This window comes from Phaenicophaeus curvirostris, chromosome 4, assembly GCF_032191515.1.
Source record: "Phaenicophaeus curvirostris isolate KB17595 chromosome 4, BPBGC_Pcur_1.0, whole genome shotgun sequence".
In the NCBI taxonomy this organism is placed as follows: Eukaryota; Metazoa; Chordata; class Aves; order Cuculiformes; family Cuculidae; genus Phaenicophaeus; species Phaenicophaeus curvirostris.
This window is the reverse complement of record NC_091395.1, coordinates 52,716,793-52,736,718: the sequence shown is the minus strand read 5'-3', so window position 1 is coordinate 52,736,718 and position 19,926 is coordinate 52,716,793. Positions and strand designations below refer to the sequence as shown.

Genomic DNA, 19,926 nt, shown 5'->3' with positions numbered 1-19,926 from the left:
CATAAGGTGAGAAAATGAAGTGAAAATGTACTTGTTTCGTATCTCCAAAGCCAATCTAACTTTAAGATGCCTTGATTTATATAAATACACTTAAATCCAGGGAAGTGTTTCTGATGACTTCGTGTAATGCAGGATGAAACAAAAAATGAATCTACAATGTAAGACTGTGGCTTCTTGCTTTCTGATCTCTAGAATGAGATTGTTGAGGAGACTCAAAACAAGATATGCCCAAAGGGATCAAGTTTCTTTGAGAAATTAGGAGTTAGGGAATCGTTTTCTAAGTTTTTGCAGAGAGGAAAGTTCAGTATTTGAAAGGGGTAAGCAAATGGGGTCTAGAAACCCTGGAGGTCTGCATGGAGATGGTTTGATTTCTATTACTCATGACCAAAAAGGAACCTAGTATACCAATATACAAAGAAGACACAGCAACAATGGTAAAATAGGAAGAGACTACACAGACGCAAGGTGAAGCGGTTCTGAAGACATGAAGTCGTACATTAATTGAAGTCTCTCGGATTGCACAAATCTGGCTGAAGCTGAGAGCTCAACAACATAGATACTTCTATGAAGACATGTTACTACAGCAGACTGTTGAGTATTAAGACTAGCTAAGCTTGAATCTCAGTGAAATAAAAACAGTACTGAAAAGTTAACATAGTTGGAGGAAAGTTTTTCTCATTTACTTTGGATCTTGTCTTGGCTCACATAATCTTAGAAGAAAATGAACACAGTTGGCAATTTAAGCTGAAGGATGCATACACACATCAAAAGGAGTCTAAAGATTCTCTATGAAAACCAAAAGCAATATGGTTTAGTCCTGCACTACCATGAAGGAATATAAAATGGCAATACCTTCTTTATACAACCACTCAAGTGCTGCTTTTTCTAAAAAACTACTATTAAAGTGAGAAATTCGTAACATCCTGATGCACCAAGATCTTTTTTTCATAAGGCAAAGAAAACAAACAAACCTTGAAGTACAAAATGTTAACAACTTAAAATACATTAAATTTGTTTACAGTCTAATGTTTAAGCTTTGTTTGCTTAAAGCTTTCTGACAGAAAGACTTCAAGATATTTTCTATATTCTTGGTGCTGAAAGAAAGGAAAAATATTTGCAGGTATATATTGTGTCATACTGGAAAACAATTCTTTCTAACATAAAAATGGCATGAATCCCATGACTGGAGTGTGGCTATCAATGGCTACAGGCTGTTCAGAAGGGACAGACCAGGAAGGAGTAGAGGCATTGCCTTGATAGCGTGTGAAGAGCTGTCCTTGAAGAGTAGCGATGAACAGGTTGAAAGCTTGTGGGTCAGAATAAACACCTAGGCTGCAAAAGGAACCTTGTGGTTGGTCTACACTACAGGTGACCCGATCAAGCAGAGCCTACCAATGAAGTCTTCTTCCTCCAGCTACAGGAAGCTTCACACTAGCAAGCCCATATCCTACTGAGGGACTTTAACCACCCCGACACATGCTGGAAAAGTAGCAGGGCAAGCTTTAGGCAATCCAGGAGACTCCTAGAGTGCATCAAAGATAATTTCTTAACCCAGTTAATAGAGATCCCCACCCGAGGGGATGCAATACTGGACCTGATGGTCACCAAAACAAGACAGCTCATCAGTGACATCAAGATTGGAGGGAGCCTGGGCTGCAGCGATTGTGCACTGGTGGAGTTCAAGGTCCAGAGGGATACAGACAGGAGAGGAGTATAGTCAGGACCCTAAATTTCAGGAAAGCAGGCTTCCAGCTCTTCAAGGAATTAGTCAGTAGGACTCCCTGGGATATGGTCCTCAGGGACAAGGGAGCAGACCTGAGCTGGCAAATATTTAAAGATTCCTTCCATGAAGCACAAGAGCACTTAGTCCCCAAATGTAGGAAATCAGGAAGGGAAGGGAAGAGACCAACATGGCTAAGTTGAGACCTGCAGGTCAAACTGAAGAGCAAGAAGGAACTGCACAGGCAGTGCAAGCAGGGACAGGGAACCTGGGCAGAGTACAGGGACGCTGCCGGGTTATGTAGGGATGGGGTCGGGAAGGCCAAGGTGCTGCTACTGTTGAACTTGGCAAGGGAAGTTAAGACTATTCTACAATTTTGTAGATGAGAAGGCTGAGGTACTCAACTAATTTTTTGCCTCAGTCTGCACCGACAACCGCTCTCCTCACCCCTTCTGGGTCAATGGACAAGATGGGCAGCAGGGGGGTAAGGCCCCTCCCACTGTAGGGAAGGATCAGGTTTGTGACCACCTGAGGAACCTGAACATATCTAAGTTTATGGGACCTGATGTCATGAGGGAATTGGCTGATGTGGTTGCCAAGCCACTCTCCATGATATTTGAAAAGTCATACCAGTCATAAGTCTCTGGTGACTTGAAAAAGGGCAACACTGCCCCCATTTTTAAACAGGGTACAAAAGATGACCCTGGGAACTACTGGCCTGTCAGCCTCACTTCTGTGCCTGGGAAGATCAGGGAACAGATCCTCCTAGAAGCTGTGCTGAAGCTCATGGAGGATAGAAAGACAATTCAAGACAGCCAGCATAGTTTCACCAAGGGCAAGTCCTGCCTGACCAACCTAGTGGCTTTCTATGAGGGGGTGACCACATCAGTGGATCTAGGAAAACCAGCATATGTAATCTATCTGGACTTATGTAAAGCCTTTGACATCGCCCCCCACAACATCCTTCTCTTTAAGTAGAAGAGATATGGATTTGATCAGTGAACTGTCTGGTGGATAAGAAATTGGTTGGATGGTCATATTCAGAGTAGTGGTAAAGGGATCAATGTCCAGATGGAGATCCATAACAAGTCGTGCCCCTCAGGGGTCTGTACTGGGACCAGTGCTGTTTAATATCTTCATTGATGACACAGTGAGGTTGAGTGCACCCACAGCAAGTTCGCAGGTGACACCAAGCTGAGTGGTGCAGTTGCCACACCGGAAGAATGGGACGTCATCTAGAGGGACTGGGACAAGCTGGAGAAGTGGGTCTGTGCGAACCTCATGAGGTCCAACAAAGCCAAATGAAAGGTCCTACACCTGTGTTGGGGCAATTTACAGTTTCAGTACAGGATGGAGGATGATGTGATTGAGAGCAGCCCTGCAGAGAAGGACTTGGAATTCCAGTTGATGAGAAGCATGACATAAGCTGACAATGAATGCTCACAGCCCAGAAGGCCAACCCTATCATCAACTACATCAAAAGAAATGCGGCCAGCAGGTCAAGGGAGGTGATTTTGCCCATCTATTCTGCTCTTGTGAGACTCCACCTGGAGTATTGTGTCCAGTTCTGGAATCCTCAACGTAAGAAAGATATGGAGCTGTTGGAGCAGGTCCAGCGGAGGGCTAAAAAAATGATGAAAGGGCTGGAGCACTTCCCATATACGAACAGGCTGAGAGAGTTGGGGTTGTTCAGCTTGGTGAAGAGAAGGCTCCAAGAAGACCTTATAGTGACCTTCCAGTACCTGAAGGGGCTACAAGAAAGCTGAGGAGGGACTGTTTACTAAGGCTTGTAGTGATAGGATGGGGGGGAATGCTTATAAATTGCAGAGGGGAAGAGTTAGACTAGACATTAGGAAGAAATTCTTCACAGTGAGGGTGGTGAGGCACTGGCACAGGTTGCCCAGGGAAGCTGTGGATGTCCCACCCCTGGAAGTATTCAAGGCCTTATCTAGTGGGACATGTCCCTGCCCATGGCAGTGGGGTTGGAATTAGATGATCTTTAAGGTCCCTTACAACTTAAACCATTCTGTGATTATATGATTCATAAATATCTTATAGCAAGCATGCTCAATTTCATGTAAGCATTGTATTATTTTAATGAAATCATGCAGTTAAGCACACTTGTACATCTTTGTAAGAAACATGATTGCTACATCAAATGAGGACATTCAGGTAAGATTTTAGGGTGTGCATGGGTACCACTTTTTGTGTCTAAGCTGGGGGGATTCTTCAGTTGGTTGTTTTTTTTTAATCTAAAGAAAAAATTATTAATTCTACTCTAGCAGAACAAGAACTAGATAGCACTAATATTCTAAAACAAAATATTAACAATAACTTGTTGCATAGTTTCCACTTTAAAATATGGACTTTTTCCCCAAACACACTAGAGACTATTACTAACCTATTACTAAGTTACAGTAGAACAGTGTGACCACAGTTACCATAATACCAACTACCTTAATAAATCACAAAGCTTTCTCTCCAACAAGCAATTCTGTATTGTACAGGACTGTCAGTAGAATAACTGTACTATACTTCAGTGATCCTATTAGTAATTCTATTCCAGATTACACAACCTAATGCCAAAGAATTCTGATGGCATACATTTGCGTAAGACTCTGCTGGTCTGCATTTCAATTTGAAATTTCAATTTGAAACTAAAATAACTTCCGTAAAATATCTCACATTTAGCTCTGTTTGTAAATATCTTGCTCACCGGTTTTAAGTTTGAATCTGCTACAAATATCATCATCACATCATTTAATGACTTTCAGAGCTTACCAATCATCTGAAGGAACATTATAATCCTCAGGCTCAGGGCAATGGCTGCATAAGAGGTAAGGGAAGAATAGAAACAGGGAAAGGAAAAATAATCACAGAGGCTAAAAAACTGGATCATGTATAAAAAGAAGTTAATTAATGAAACTGAATTACTAAAAAAAGGTATTTCAACCAAGTATTTTGCCAGTGCCTAGATGATGATAAAATCCTGCAAAACCACGATGTTTCTCTTCAGGTTTCATAAACTAGAAATAATCTTTTTATTTTTCAACTGAAAGCTGCCTGCTTACTAACTTACACCAGCTGATTTAAAGACATTGGCCCTCTTTACAAATTTTGCTTTATATTTCAGTATATATGCATGATTGCAGTTCCTCAAGAAAACAAAAGGTAGCTTTTAAATTGCCTGAAGCCATGTTGATGCAGCTTGTCTGGCTGAGTTCACAAAATACTGACGAACAAAATTTGCCACAGCGAATCAACAAATCTACATTTATTACAGATGTTAATTCAAAAATCATCAGTATGGTTAATGCATTAAGGATTGAGGTCCTTTTTCAAAACAAAAAGCCTACATTAGACTCCTGAAAATTAGGAATTTTAAAGGGATCCAAACTATAAAGCCGCAAAAGCCAAATCATCACCTTTAGCACAAGCCCAGCATTTAGTTTCATAACCACTACCTTATCTCTGCCTCATTCTAGAGCTGTCTAATTAATAGCTACTGAATACTCCGAGATTGGCCCAGGTTCAGCATCTTACATACTGATAAACCACACCGGCATTCACAGTGAAGGTGCTTCTACTCTATTTGTTGCTCTAATTAATTAGAAGCTTGAGGATTTTACAAACTCTGTTGAAGGAGTTGGCTGCAATTGCTGACAAAGAAATAGCAAAACGCTTTGTTAGCATTTATTTGGGGAGATTTCTTAATAGCCACATTGATATTTGGAGTCATGCTACAGTACTGCAATTCAAATTCTTGTTAATCCTGAATATTATTTAGTTAAAGAGCTGGTGTCTACATAAATTCTGAAGCATGGACTTTTTGCCAATATAAGGAAAGACTACTTCTACTACTACTACTTCTTTTAGTAACAATAATAAAAAGATTATGTTTATAGATAGAAAAAGCATGCATACTGAAGTTATGCTACTGGAGTAAGCCTTTGGCATCTAAACTTTATTTTTGTTTCTCTTCGTAAGAAGAGATGTCATGACTAAAGGGATGATACTCCTTATAAGTAACATTTCACAATCACAAACTGACTCCTAGTTGTAGATATTATGAGGCATAAGTTCATTTTAACTGTAGTATTAATGCATGGGGCCATATGCACAGGCAGAAGAAAAGAAAATCACACAGATACAGAAAAGTATATAAAAATACTTACCCATAAGCAACTCCTGCTACAGTACACTTCTTAAACTGCATGACGTTGCATGTCAGGGTGCCAGTTTTATCAGAAAATATGTATTTAACCTAAATGAATGATAAAATTCACTATATATTAACATTCAGCAGTTACTTACGTATCTCGTGTCATTCATGACTATCAACCCCCTAAATATTTTTACCAGTTCTACAATCTTGACAGTTCACAGAAATAAAAAACAACAAACACTACACAAACATGGCAGATGCACAGTTCTTCATACTCATTTCCAAACATAGCAATCAACTGTGAGATGTCAGGAAGCTTAAGCTTTCTTCAGTGCACAGTGATACACTTAATTATTCCTCAGACTACATATTGTTGAAATGCATGAAACTAGCGAAGACCAATGGCTTTGCTAGCAAAATATTCCATTTCTGACAGAAAGCAATCAGTAAAAGAAAAGTATGTGCATTTCTAAACCCCTCTTTTTGGCATAGAAATATCTTCTTAAAGCCAAAACATTAATAAAAAAACAACTGTTCAGAAAAGCCAAATCGCAAGAACAGAAGACATACATTCCTTATGTCTACTCCACCTCTCCTGTTTCCTTGAAAATCATAAACTCTTCCTCTCTAGAAATTACTAGGTAAAGTATTTTAAAAATCGAAGCTGAAATGCATGTATCTGTGATATACTGAAGTTTAGTTCAATTCTAATCTTAGGAAAAGAGTAAATATATGAAGAAATGAAGTAGTCCGTGACGAAACAAAAGCTTTATCAGCCTAAGATAAACTTCAACTTTAATTCAGTAAAATTTATTTTTTATTAAAAAAATCACAGTATTCTTGATTAGGAATTACATGAAGCTAATAAGGGTACGTATTAGTAAAATTTACTACATTTCCTAAATTTAAAATAGCATATCCTATTTAAAGATTCTGTTTCCGAAGGATTACAACCTAGCCAAAACAGCACCTAGAAGAAAGCTTCCATGCCTGGTTTACGTCTCCAACTGTGGTTTTTTATGTGGGCAGAATAGGAAAGCTGGAAATGCAGCTAAGAAAACTCAACCTTATTTTCCAACACCAAAGTTTTGCCTTTCTTAAAACCTAGAGGTTAAAGTGGAGATCCCAAGAAGTCTGACTAGATCTTGGCAATGAAGGAGATTTTGATGAAAAACTTAAGAAATGACGACAAGAACTGTCGACATCAAAAAAAAAGGAAATGTGTCTGGCAATGTCAATAAGCCAAGAGATTAAGTAAACTGAGACAGAAGGAAAGCAGAGATTCAACACAGCCTCTTCCCCACTAGTGGAACTTGCACTCCACTTTAGGGTCAGGAAAATAATGAATTTTTCTGCTATCTGCACACACTTAAACACAGTAGGCAAATGCACTATCCTCTACATAAACCCATGTTAGAACACGCTAACCTGTAACTTCTGTTTTACCGAAAGGTAGATCTCTTATATTAGTCTCTAAGACTTATTTGCTGCATGTCTAAAATTATGTCATTATTTGTTATTCTTGGAAAGCTAAAAACATCTTTTACATTCCTATACAATAAACTAAAAAATTAGTTATGAAAACTTCAAGGTTAGGAAATGCAAGAGTATGTATTCTTGTGCATGTAATACAGTTCAATTAAATAATATTTTTTCCAGTGAATACCATCACCAGTCAGTGTAACAGAAAGCATACTGTTCAGAATGTTCTTAAAGCAAGACTACAAATACAACTGCGTGAAATCACAAATATAACACATAATGCTACTGGGAGCACATCCTGTGTCCCAGGCACACTACTTCCACAAAATGAAGCAAGTATAACAAGTGATCTCTTGTAAAAAGCTTAACTGATTTTATAGTATTAAAAGAGAATTCTAAACCAAAATGAAGAAATAAGTCCAAATTTCCAGAGCTTGATTCAGCCATGAGCCCTCATTCCATTCACTGCTTCCAGTCTTCAGTGGCAATGAAAAGGGAATGTATACAACCATGATGCTCAGAATTCCTCTGATTTCCTAACTTTAACAACACACTTTAGTGTTCTATGATTACAACAGGCACACTGATACATAAAGCAGTGTTTGTTCATGTAATACTGATTTGAAAAATCTAACTCCCCCATACTGAAAGGTGTTCTTAAAAATATCTAACAAAATGAAGAGAACAAAAATAAGCAAAGTCTAAGGAAGAATATAAGGTATTTAAATAATAATTTAGATTGTAAATAGAGATTATTAAATAATTGAGATTGTAAAACCATATAAATAATTTCAATACACAATTATAACCATTGACTTTTTTTTTACCTGTCCAAGTTCTTCATTGAGATTGGAAGTACGAGCCATTGCAGCAGTGTCCGTGGGTTCATAATGCATGTCTATGTCCTGTAGATTTAAAAAAAAAGAAAAAAAATTAATCTTCCTTCACTTATTACAAAAAAATCTAGTACATAAACAGAAAAGGTAAATGTAGTAAAAGCAAATCAAATACAAATACAAGTTATCTACTTCTACGTATCTATTTGTATGGACTCAAGTTGTGCCAAGGGAGGACTAGATTGGATATTAGGAAAAACTTCTTTAATGAAAGAATGGTGAAGCATTGGAACAGGCTGCCCAAGGAAGTGGTGCAGTCACCATCCCTGAAGGTGTTCAAAAAACATGTAGATGTGGTGCTTCAGGACATGATGGTGTCAGACATGGTGGCGGTGTGTTAATGGCTAGACTTGATCTTTAGAGGTCTTTTCCAACCTTAACAATTCTATGTTTCTACTTATGATGTGTATTTTAACACATACACACAATCACCTCCAAGAGTCCCTAGAAAAAGTTTAATTTACTCTTTAAAGAGGAAAAAAAACTATATAAATCTTTAAGACTTTACTCTGATTATTTCCAGTTATCTATATCATTGAAAACCTGTTTATCTATGCATCTAAAATTTACAAGCAGAAATAATAATAACAGCAACAAGCAGAAATAGTACATTGTAGCATTTAGGGAGAAGACAGTCTTATCTATTTATATTGCATGCACAACCAGCCATTTCTTAATAGCAAGGTAAATATAAACCTTGAAAAAAATGTGAAGATAAATTAAGAGTACACAATAAATGTAGAGTACATTGTAAGTGATGGGCTTTTTTAACACACCTCCCCAACTTTATTTTTAAACACTCTAAAAGATTAAAACATTGTGAAGTATGCAATGCAGGGCAAAAGACTGCAGACGACCAACTTCTCTATATCAATATGACATGCACAAAGATAATATTTAATATAATTTGGGACTCTAGACATTTATTAAGATAAATTTAAGATGACTAATACCTTATGATCTGAAATGGAGGGGGGCGGACAAAAGTTAAAACCTTTTGGATTTGTTATGTAAACAGTTGCCAATGTACACATTCAAAATGGGTAAGTCTTTGTTGAGTACTTATTTTAGAATACAGAACACGAAGGAAGAATTTAATTCCACTCTCTTATTTGTCGTCAATTTGTTAGAAAGCGTAAAAGAAACAAAGGAATGAAAACACTGACGGCTCAGAAGATTTAACGTTTTAAATAAAGCATAAACTGCCCCATCTACTCTAGATACGCATTTATCTATATCTGCATGACATTGTATCCCACACACACATCTGTTTCACACATTCGATCAAGGAATTAGACTAAAGAGATTCAGAATGGTATGACTAATTTACAGCTGGAAAAATTGAAAAATGGAAGGCATGTCATTAAAAGCACTTACATGGCTTTAAATTGAATATTGCACCCCCATCCCAAACAGAGTAAACACTTCCTATTAATTCATTAAGAAAAAAAATTAAAGGACGCAAAAAGGAACTATGTATTTTTAAGAGATTACGCTAACAGACTCTCGCTTTATACTAACAAAACCTATTACACTATGGTGGTGGTGTGAAAAACAGCAAACCCCATCCTCCTACCCACACCCTATGGGCTATACTTCAAAAGAATCTAAACTGGACAAAACTCCACTGTACTGCAAAATAGTTTCTTCTGATCATTTCAGATGAAACTGATACCTGAATATTAATAATGAGAAAGTACAAAGCCCACAAAAACATATTCCAAAAAGTAATTTGGTGCAGGTATAAAAGCACTAAATAAAATCATTTATCATTACCTTCTCAGATTCCACTAATAATAAATAAACAGCAGACTTAAGTATTTACATTAGGAAAAAATCTGAAAAAAATGTACACATAGGCACTCAATCAACCACTTGACTTACTTGTGAACCACTTGATTTTAGAAAGCAATACATATTGTAAAAGAAATATTTACCCAATTTATGAAATAAGCCTGAATAAATTTAACAACTTCAAGTGTAACCAACAAGCTGATTGGAATAAGATTATTGAAGAGAATGATAAAAGTCAAGAAATTCAATCCAAAGTTGCTTGCTCCACCATCTGCCAAAAAAAAGCAACAACAAAAAAATTAATGCCATACCTAAAAGTATGTATATACAACATATTCAGAACATTGCATTAACTGCTGATTGTTAACTGCTGATTTATAGAATATTCTGTGTCTAAGAAGAAACTTGAGAATTAATTATAATATCACTTGCCTATAAATATGATGTTCGTAAGAGTTAAGGATTTTTATAGTAAAGTGGAGCTCAAATTTAGAGACCTACCCCTGTATAGTAAAAATTATAAAGCCACAGTATCATTTCCTGGTATAAAAGAGCTTAAAAATCCAGAAAAGTCACTGCAACTTTAAACATAATCCATAGGTAATACCTGAAATTGGTTTTAGCCTGCTGACTGTTTACATCAGTGGAATGCTGCTACAGACCTTACTGAACTGCAGAGTTGTAGAGGCTGAAAGATGCAAAGGCAACACACAAAGCTCCCATTCCTTAATTCAGCAAGAGCTCAGATGGCATTACAAAGTAAATTTTATACTTACCGTGATATAACTAGCCTATTTGTTATTCAACAACCAGTAAAGAAAGACCACACTGTGTAAAGGATGGTAATCGTCCCTCTTTCCACTATGAAAGACAGCTGACCACTAAAATATATAACATTATATGTTAACATATAATTTTAATTCTTACAATTTAGATCAAGATACCAGTCTCTTCCAGTATGCCTTCGATTCCATATAGCTGAACCAATAGAGCAGACCAAAGACATGCCAATAAGGATGCAGAACAGAATCAGAATTTGAATATTTGTAATTCGTTCCACATTAGACATTTTAAGAGGTGGACTCGTTGAATTCTGCAAAAGGTAAAAAACAAGAATGGCTATTAAATATTAGAGGTTACACATGGTTCTTGCTTTTCAAATGACATGTTTTCTAAATATTCTCTCAAATATATTATCATCATAAACGGCATAGCAGCTACACTCAACAGAAAAAAAAGCAGCTTACAAATTCATGAATTAGAGCTTTGGATTTGTGTCACAAGTAGTTCAAACAATCACACAGAACACTCATAACAGCAACAGCTCACAGTAAACATTAAAAATTGATGTCCTTATCAGTACTGTAGAAAACAACTGATAGTATAAACAATAAAACTTTTTTTGAGTAACTGTTTTACAAATCAGAAGAGCATTAAATAAGAGGCATGCATAACCAGTCTTAAAGTATTCTTTCTTTCCTCAACAAATGCAACTCAGTGTTGATAATTCAAACAGCACCAGGAAAAGTAACTTCATAGTCTTGAGAATGGTTCTTTTCTCTCCTCATTTTGCAAACACATTGAGCTTCACTTTGTTTTACGACAAGAATGCTTACTTTTGTACTTGAAAGAAAACTCCACAAGATGACAGTTTTAGGAGCAGTCAAGAATAAAGATGAATAGGCAAGCTATATTGATACAAACTTGCTAATATATTAGTCTTAAAAACAGAAGTTATGAAATAGATTTGAATATGCTTATTAGTGGAAAAATTACTCTGTGTCTAACTGACTAATAACAAGAAATTGGTTTATTTTCATTGGTTTTACTTCTTAAAATATCAGTAATATGGCATATTTCTTAACTACTATACTGAATCGTTATGTTTTCTGAAAGTATTTTCTGTGCTATATAACAGTATAATATCAGGTAAAAACCCAGATAGTTCAGAAAAAATCCAAGTGACAAACCTGCATAAGTTTTGTGTCATGTCCTGTATACACAACTATCCCATGAACCCACTGAGTATTTCTCAACTGAGCTCCTCGTAGAAGAATCTGATCAGATCCCAGTGGAACAGTACTAGAAGGAAAGAGTTCTACCTTTTAGCATTAAAACAATCAATGTCAATGAAAAAACATAACCAGATTTTAAAACTTATTAGCTAATTTCTCAAAACTTAAATGATTATTGTAAATATGCTTCTTCAATATTTTGAGAGTATTGACAGAAAAAAAAAAACTTGACAGTTTAAAAGTAAGTCCAAAAATCTAAGTTTGCAAAAATATTATGAAAGAGGCCTAGGCATGAGTCGACAGCTTGTGCATCTCGGTAATATCCCGTCTTTCAACTGGGCAAGCTGAAAGAAGCATAGGCACGAGTTGACAGCTCACAGATTTGGGAAATACACCCAGTCTTTCAACTGGGCAAGTTGATAGCTCATGGATCCAGGATGTCACTACTCCTTCCTTCTCTCTTCCTCAGCCCTGTTCTCCACATCCTGTCCTCTTCTTATAAGGGTCATCACTATAGACAGCACGGACCTGAAGTTTGGATTTAAGTTCTGTAACAAATGTTTAAGTCATGGGGTGGAATGTAAAGCCCTATGCTTCTTTCTTTGCCTTAAACATTTTGTCTGATGACTGGCCATTCACGTGTTTGTTTTGTGGTGCCAGCAACGAAGAGTAGAGGTAGTGCAGCAGCAGACCTCCCCAAAGACAGAGCTTGGGATATCACCTGAGGGCCTCATCTGTGGCGCCAGGTTCAGTGGAGAGAAGGTGCAGGAGTAAGCACTGTTCTCCCTTAGCTGGCTGAGCTCAAGGTCCAGAGCTGACTGCTAGAGGGGAAGGTGATGCGGTGACAGGCACTGCCCCCCTCCCTTCCTCCACCTGTCAGACTAACCGGGCTGGACCCTCCTGAAAGACACGTGGCAAGAACATCCCAACACGTGCTGATGGGGGTCTGACAGGCAAGGAATTTGGAAGGGACCATGTAGGGGGGCTCTCACTTTCATGCTCTCTCTCTCTCTCAACCATCACTTTGATCGGACCAGCCTGGACCACACGGCCTGGAAGAAGCTGCAGCTGTGACCACGTGTTCTTGAGGAACTGCTGCTGCCCATTGATGTGGGGATTTTTTTTCCTTTTCTCTCTCTCTCTTTCTCTTTGTCTCCCTCCCATTTCCTTATGATGAGTGTGTTGGATTGGATCCAAGTGTCCTGGGTAGCATTCAGGGACCAGATTGTGATCTAAACAGGTTAGGATTTGTTCCTGTAACTTTGGGAAGTTGCACCCCCATATCTCGGCTGTACACCTGACTCTTTTGGTCTGTTTATGTTATTTTCACCCTGGGAGTGACCTTGTTGGCTTCTGGATTGCCACACAGATAAACAAATCCCCCCTAGTCAAGCCTGGATGTGAGCATGTGGCTTGTGGGTCCAGGGCGTAACATCCTTTGATTTATGACTATGAAGCTTTTTCTACATGTATGCTGAAACTCAACTACTATAAAATCTATTTTCCAAAGTGATTTTCAAATGGAATAGTTTCCTGAACTCTCAAGTTAATACTCTTTTTCACTAAAATAAATATCCTTAATGAACATGATTAACCGTTTAAAATTCGCAACAATATTTCCTGCACCTTCTTTAAATTGCAAACCCAAGTAAATTTACTTGTAATTCTTGTAAAACTTCAGTGAGTAAATAAGCAACAAAACATCATAAGATGTTGGAAACATTAAGCTGCCTTAAAATCAGACAGCTAACTTTATACATACCCAGTAAGTAGTTCGGGTTTTTTTTTTTTGCACTTTTCTTTCTATAAAATACCAGCTAGCAGTTCAGACTTGTCAATAGCGCTCTAGTGTTTGGCATTCTTACCTAAATCTGTTATCTCTACAGCTGTTTTAAACCAACACATTATGAAGATCACAGATAAATTGCATAATGACATCAACTGCATTTCTGATATTCAAGCTGCAAAGAGTCTGAGGAAGCAATGGTATTTAGTGACATTTTTGGTAGCAAAAGTAGCATGAAGTCATTTTCAGTGAGCAACTGACAGGTACTAATTTCTTCTGGCTCATCATGTCCATTTCTTTCCTCTCATACACATGATTTTAAGATTCAAAGATTTCAAGTAAAGAGGAAAAATACATGTTCTTCCTCCCTAAATGTTTATTTGCAGAAACTAGGAAACCATATTTGATCTGGAAAGATATTTGAGTGCTTTTCCATAAAAAACAACCTCTCCCTTCTACTAATATAAGAAGTCTCTAGGAAGGCAGAAAACTTCCACACTTAATTCTTGTACTCCTTTAAAAGTCATGCTGGTTCTAAGAATCCTCCTATCACCTCCTGAACTTCCTCTTTGTTTTCCCCCCTTAAACCTGGGAAGAATATGCAGTAAAGTCCTTTCCATTGCAGAATCCATTAATTCTTTTTTCCATCAGGACACTGGCTCTCAAATGGATATCCTTCTCCAATTTGGAACATAAATTTATCCTCAATAGTCTGGTAATCGGAAGACAATCTGAAGACAATAGGGACTGCAGCCAGCATGATTTGTCTCCAGTAGAACTGCTGCACAGACCAAGGAGTTGAAAAGGCACAGCAAATCTGCCAGGTATCATGCTCAACACTGTTACCCTACTGTCTAATAAAGTGATAGTGTCATGACTTGACAGAGCTCTCAAGTCTTTATTTCCTGTCTTCAGCCTTCTCAACACTGCTACCACTCATCTGATTCTTCTTGTATGCTACATAACTAATGACTCCTCAGCAACATATTTGAGTTGTATTTGGTACGTGACCTCAATTGGGAAATAAGCTTTTCACCGGACTTTTCTACCAGGGCTGTCCAGGGTTTATTAAGAGTTAACAATTCCTAAGACAAATTTGAAAGCTTACATCAAAACAGCAAAATGTTTTCTTAACAAGCATACTTCACTCTTACCCAAATTTTTCTTAATAACGTCTTTAAGGAAAACATTTACTTTAGGTCTGGACAATCAATATCTGCCCTTGTTTTTAACTTGCTCACCCTTTTTCTTTGAGCCATTGCCTAATCGCAATTTCAAATTTATCCAGGGCAAAGACCTTTTCTCCTTTCTCTAGCTAATTGTCTTCAATTGCCTTAAACCAAATGACATGCTTCTTTATATTCATAAGCATAACAAAGAGCAGCACAATTTAGAGTTAACTCACTAAAAAGCTGAGGATATCACAAAATCTTTTTTGCGCCTTTTAACCCACAGACTTAGCCAAAAGGCAAAATAATGGTAGTGCAGTTCTACCTCTCTGAATACTAAATAGCTAAAAGAAAAAAAGAGACTGTTTGGTTTCTTGAGTTGTCCTCCCATGAAGAGAAAACAAAAAAGACTGAAGAGGTCAACCAGATACAACATTTATGGCACTCCAATGAGTTACATAAAGGGAAAGAATAAAAAAGAGCAAGACGCTTTTTCAGGATACTCTGATACTTTTGCTTTTGCAAAAACGTTAAGGTGGTAGTAAATGAAGTAGAAATAACTATTGGATCTACATAGTCTGGTAAGAAGATCTTAGAATATCTGAATAAATAAATTACACTTAGATGAACCTCTGCTACCTCTAATACGGGTAGAAGGAGAAGTCATCCCTGATTTTTCAGCTTGAAAATAAGGTCAGGACCCAAAAAGAGTTACTTACCTGCAATTCTTTTTCACTGAAGGTAAATATTATATTAGAGCCACACTTTTAGAACTATCCTACTGCACAGGAACTATATTTAATACTCCAAAATTGAATTTCTTAAATGACAAACTGCTTGACCAGCAGATGGCGTGCTCCTACACATTCTTGAGGCATAATGGCCATCAGCTTATTCAATGTGGTTTTCTTTTTTTAAACAGATTTTAAAATTAAATAATTATATTAAAAAGAAAAATATGCTTTTCTCTCTAGCCAGGGAGGAAGGATGAATGTGTGGATCTATTATAACTATTACCTTCAGAGAAGAATTACAGGTAAATGTTTTTCTCTTCTTAAAGACAAGTACAGTGGAATTATAATAGATCCACACTCTTGCGACTGAAAACTCCCGGAATGCATCTGTAAGAAATCAGTAAATAAAAAATGGAATATAAAAAAAGTATTTAATAAGTAGTTAATACTATATATATAGTAGTCTAAAACCCCAAACATGAATAATATCATGTACGGAGAAATAAATGCCTACCAAATAAAAAAGAAATCCTGTAAATATTTGGGAATGAAGGACTCAACAGTTCTGGATCTGGTAACGAATTTTAGAGTCCTAAACATTGTATTTAATTTAAACCCATGGAAAACTCCAAATATCAGTATCTGGTAAGCACTTAATTATTTTAAGTATTTTTGATGCATTTTTACAGGCATATTTATTGCAATTGCATTGAGGCTATCTATTGTTAAAGAAACATACTTTCAATAGGTTAAGCTAAGAAATGCCTTTCAGCTACCAAATTAGAAGAATTTGAGGTATAAAGTGACAGGCTCAGTTCTACTCCAGACTCAAAAACTAACTAAAAGGAAAAAAAAAGGTAAGAAACTACTTCTGTTCAGCTTCTGTAATAGAAACTTCACAGGCAAGAAATGAGATGCTTAAGAAGTGAGTTACCAAGTACATATTTCAGAACTATCAGAATCTGATTAGCATTCACTTCTATTATCCTTATCTACTGATTTAGGAAGGTCAACTAGTACAAAAAACTCGAGTTGTGGACTACTCGAGTTGTAGTTTTATCCCTCAAGTTCTTTTAAAGAATAAAGTCTAATAATGAATACGTCAGAAAAGCTTTTTACCTCTCTACTCTTAACAGAATAAAGACATGCCTTAAATCTTCAGTATTTTAAGAAGGTGCAGCTATCTACTGTTAGATTGAATCTAATGAGACTGTCTTCCCTGGATTTACATACCCATGCCCATCCAGCCTGATGTTTCCAACGAAGTCATAGAGATGTCGGTTTGGGCTCTCACATTCAATTCTGCCTGAAAGTCTCATCAAGCTTTCTATGTCCTTTATATCCGATGTTAGCGGCAAACCCTGTAAACAAAATTAGTTTGTTATAACATTAAAAACCACTGTCCAATATATAAGTTTATCTATTGTAAATCTATCTATTGTGCAAAACCAGACAACTAGTATCCATATGGGAACAAAATAGGACTGCTACACTTCACTGTGACACTGCTGGAAGAATTCATCTTGGTATCTTAAAACACCATGATGGAGACAGGGTCACAACCAATCATATAACTCTCAGCAAGAATCTCTCTACTTGGAGACAGTGCAGCCAAAACTGCTATTCCCCACCTTCCCCTCAAGGACAATACTGGCACTGTCAGTTGCTTTCTGTAGGGCTTTCCCCTCCCCTTGATCTGTCCACTAAAAACAAAGCTGATGCCCAGACTACCTATTCTCGCTACCTATTTTCCCACTGAAAAACCATAAACCAATGTGCAAGGCATGGCTTAGAAGTAACCATTTATTCCTTCTGCTTAATTAACTCAATAAAAAGTTCTATGACGTCCATAGCTTTTCATTCAAACAATTAAAATGTCAGTCTTCCAAAATGGCCATTAATATATTAAAATATACTTTATAAGCAGCAATAAAAAGAACATTAGCAATATCCTCAAAAATGAAATTCCTACCTGTCGAATTTTTAAGTTTGTCTCACCATCTAAGTTAGATGTTTCGATGTAGCACATAGCTTGCGGTTCACTATTAAGAAAAAAAAAATCCTTAATTTTAAATAATAATGTCAAAAATCCATGAACTTTCAGTAATCTTTTAATAGCTACTTATGCAATTGTTTTTTTTCCTTATCAGATCTTTAGAACCAGAAATTTACAGCCTATCTGTAAAACCAACAGTACTTTACATTTCCACAAAAGTTTGCCAAAACCTACGTTCTTATATGAAACACTGCTAAAAATGCTGTACATAGTAAGCTTTCTTTGTTTTTACATGAGATTAAGATACAGGCACAAATATAGCACATTTGTAGTGCCAATTACTGTAGGCAGCAGTAGTTTAGATGTGAAAGTATTTTTGCAAAGAAATCCTTTATCAGAAAAGTCTAAATTATGGAGAACAAAATACAGTTTTGAAATGTATCTGTGCTTTATGCAATTTAAAAACTTTCATAAATTAAATGTTTTAGGTTGATGCAGAACATTGCTAATTGAACAGTTTGTTTATTTGACATATACTGATAAAAGGCTTTTTTTTAATGTGTAACAGCAGTATTCTGCAAAATATTCTAGGTTTTAAAACATTACAACCATTATAGAAGTGTTAACTACGAAAACAGAGATACAGAAGACAAAATTATTTTTCTACAAGTAGAGAGTAAACAAGAACATGAAGAACGTGTCTATCAGGTGAGGATTTCTTAAACTATCCACTCAGTTCCCATTTTCTGGGCATGAGGACAGAACAGCTACTATTTATTTCTATGATAGGAATAAGTTCTGATCCTGTAAAGGACAGGATGAATCATAGAAATCCCTTACAACTTAAGAGAATAATTGTTTACTCTCTACACTATTTTAAAGCTTCTAATATTTTCCTTCTTTTTAGCATGAAATTGAATCATCAAGTATTTTTTTAAATTTGCTTTCTTAACTCTTAAGTGAGCTTTAAAATGCTGGCAGGATGAAGTACTGTAGGTTATTCTAACATTTTTGTAAAGCAAAGGCATTAAAATATAATAAATAATCATATTAAAGTCTTTTCAGGCTATCATTTACTTCTGACAAACTTTTCTAAAAATGTAAATAACTTCTGTTTAGATCATTTGGATGGAATCATCTCTAGAAAACATTACTACAATTCTAGCATTTTTATTAGTGAATAGTAGAAAACAAACAATATTTTTGTGAAGCGCTTTTAAAACAGACTAAGGCAGCAAACACGTTTCAAGTGAGACACATGCTTAACTGTAATTACTCTAGCAGACAGCAGTGACCTCCACAGTAAGTTACAGTTAGATCAAGGCAGGCCCATTGATTTCTTAGGGAAAAACAAATTGCCGTAACAGTGCAGACAAGAGCATAAAGCTGGCGTGTCTACGAAACATGCATTTTGTCACAACACACAAGTACATGGCTGCTTTTGTCATTCCATGCAGCAGAGATTGTGCAACATCCAAGTTTGTGCAGAGGGTCCTCTACCAGTCCTACCAATATTAAACTATATTCTTTGCTGAAAACATTGGGTTGGTTTAAACATGTACATTCTTCTTAATTCCTCTAAGCAATTAAACGTATATTTACCCTGATGTTTTACTGTGTGTTTATTCAATGACAATTTGTCCAATAAAATTTCATGGGGATATTGTAAAAACAAAGAGGACTTAGACAAATTTTAATTTATTGAAGTGCTATTGTGTATTTACTCTTTAACGATCCATACTTTTATCAATCAAACCCTTTCTAATTTTATAAATGTCTAGGGTTTGGCAAAGAAAAAAAAAAGAACGGCAAAGTTAAGATTATCAGCATGGCAGTGTTCTTCATATTTGGTATATGAGGACCCACGCACTGCACACGTATCCTGTGCAACTCATTTATTCTAACCTTGATGACAGACTGATGAGATCAGCTGGGAGATGTTCCCCATTGGTCACTTTCACTACTTCCCCTACTGCCACCTACACATCCCAGTTTGAAAATGATTAGAACAGAAAAATAAGTGATGGGAGGGGAACACAAACCAAAACAAACAAATGGATAAGGATAAAAAAGACAGAGTTTGAAATTATTATACAAACAATACATGTTAATTAAAAATGTCTGATGACAATTTTTTCAAAATCTATTTTAATCAGGTCAGAAAGAAAA

At 36.4% G+C, this 19,926-nt stretch overlaps 1 protein-coding gene across 6 annotated transcripts in view; it reads right to left on the bottom strand.

The window, feature by feature from the left end:
• Nucleotides 1-19,926, bottom strand: part of ATP8A1 (ATPase phospholipid transporting 8A1) — a 106,797-nt gene that overhangs the window by 58,515 nt on the left and 28,356 nt on the right. For 2 of the 6 annotated variants that reach the window (XM_069856117.1, XM_069856121.1), the window contains exons 7-15: nt 19,663-19,736; nt 17,734-17,803; nt 16,995-17,122; nt 12,028-12,139; nt 10,985-11,150; nt 10,201-10,328; nt 8,195-8,272; nt 5,896-5,984; nt 4,502-4,546 (exon numbers count right to left, since the gene is read on the bottom strand). In XM_069856117.1, the coding sequence (XP_069712218.1) occupies nt 4,502-4,546; nt 5,896-5,984; nt 8,195-8,272; nt 10,201-10,328; nt 10,985-11,150; nt 12,028-12,139; nt 16,995-17,122; nt 17,734-17,803; nt 19,663-19,736 (890 nt within the window). The remainder of the gene's footprint in view (nt 1-4,501; nt 4,547-5,895; nt 5,985-8,194; nt 8,273-10,200; nt 10,329-10,984; nt 11,151-12,027; nt 12,140-16,994; nt 17,123-17,733; nt 17,804-19,662; nt 19,737-19,926) is intronic. The other 4 variants (XM_069856118.1, XM_069856122.1, XM_069856120.1 and 1 more) reach the window with 3 other exon arrangements.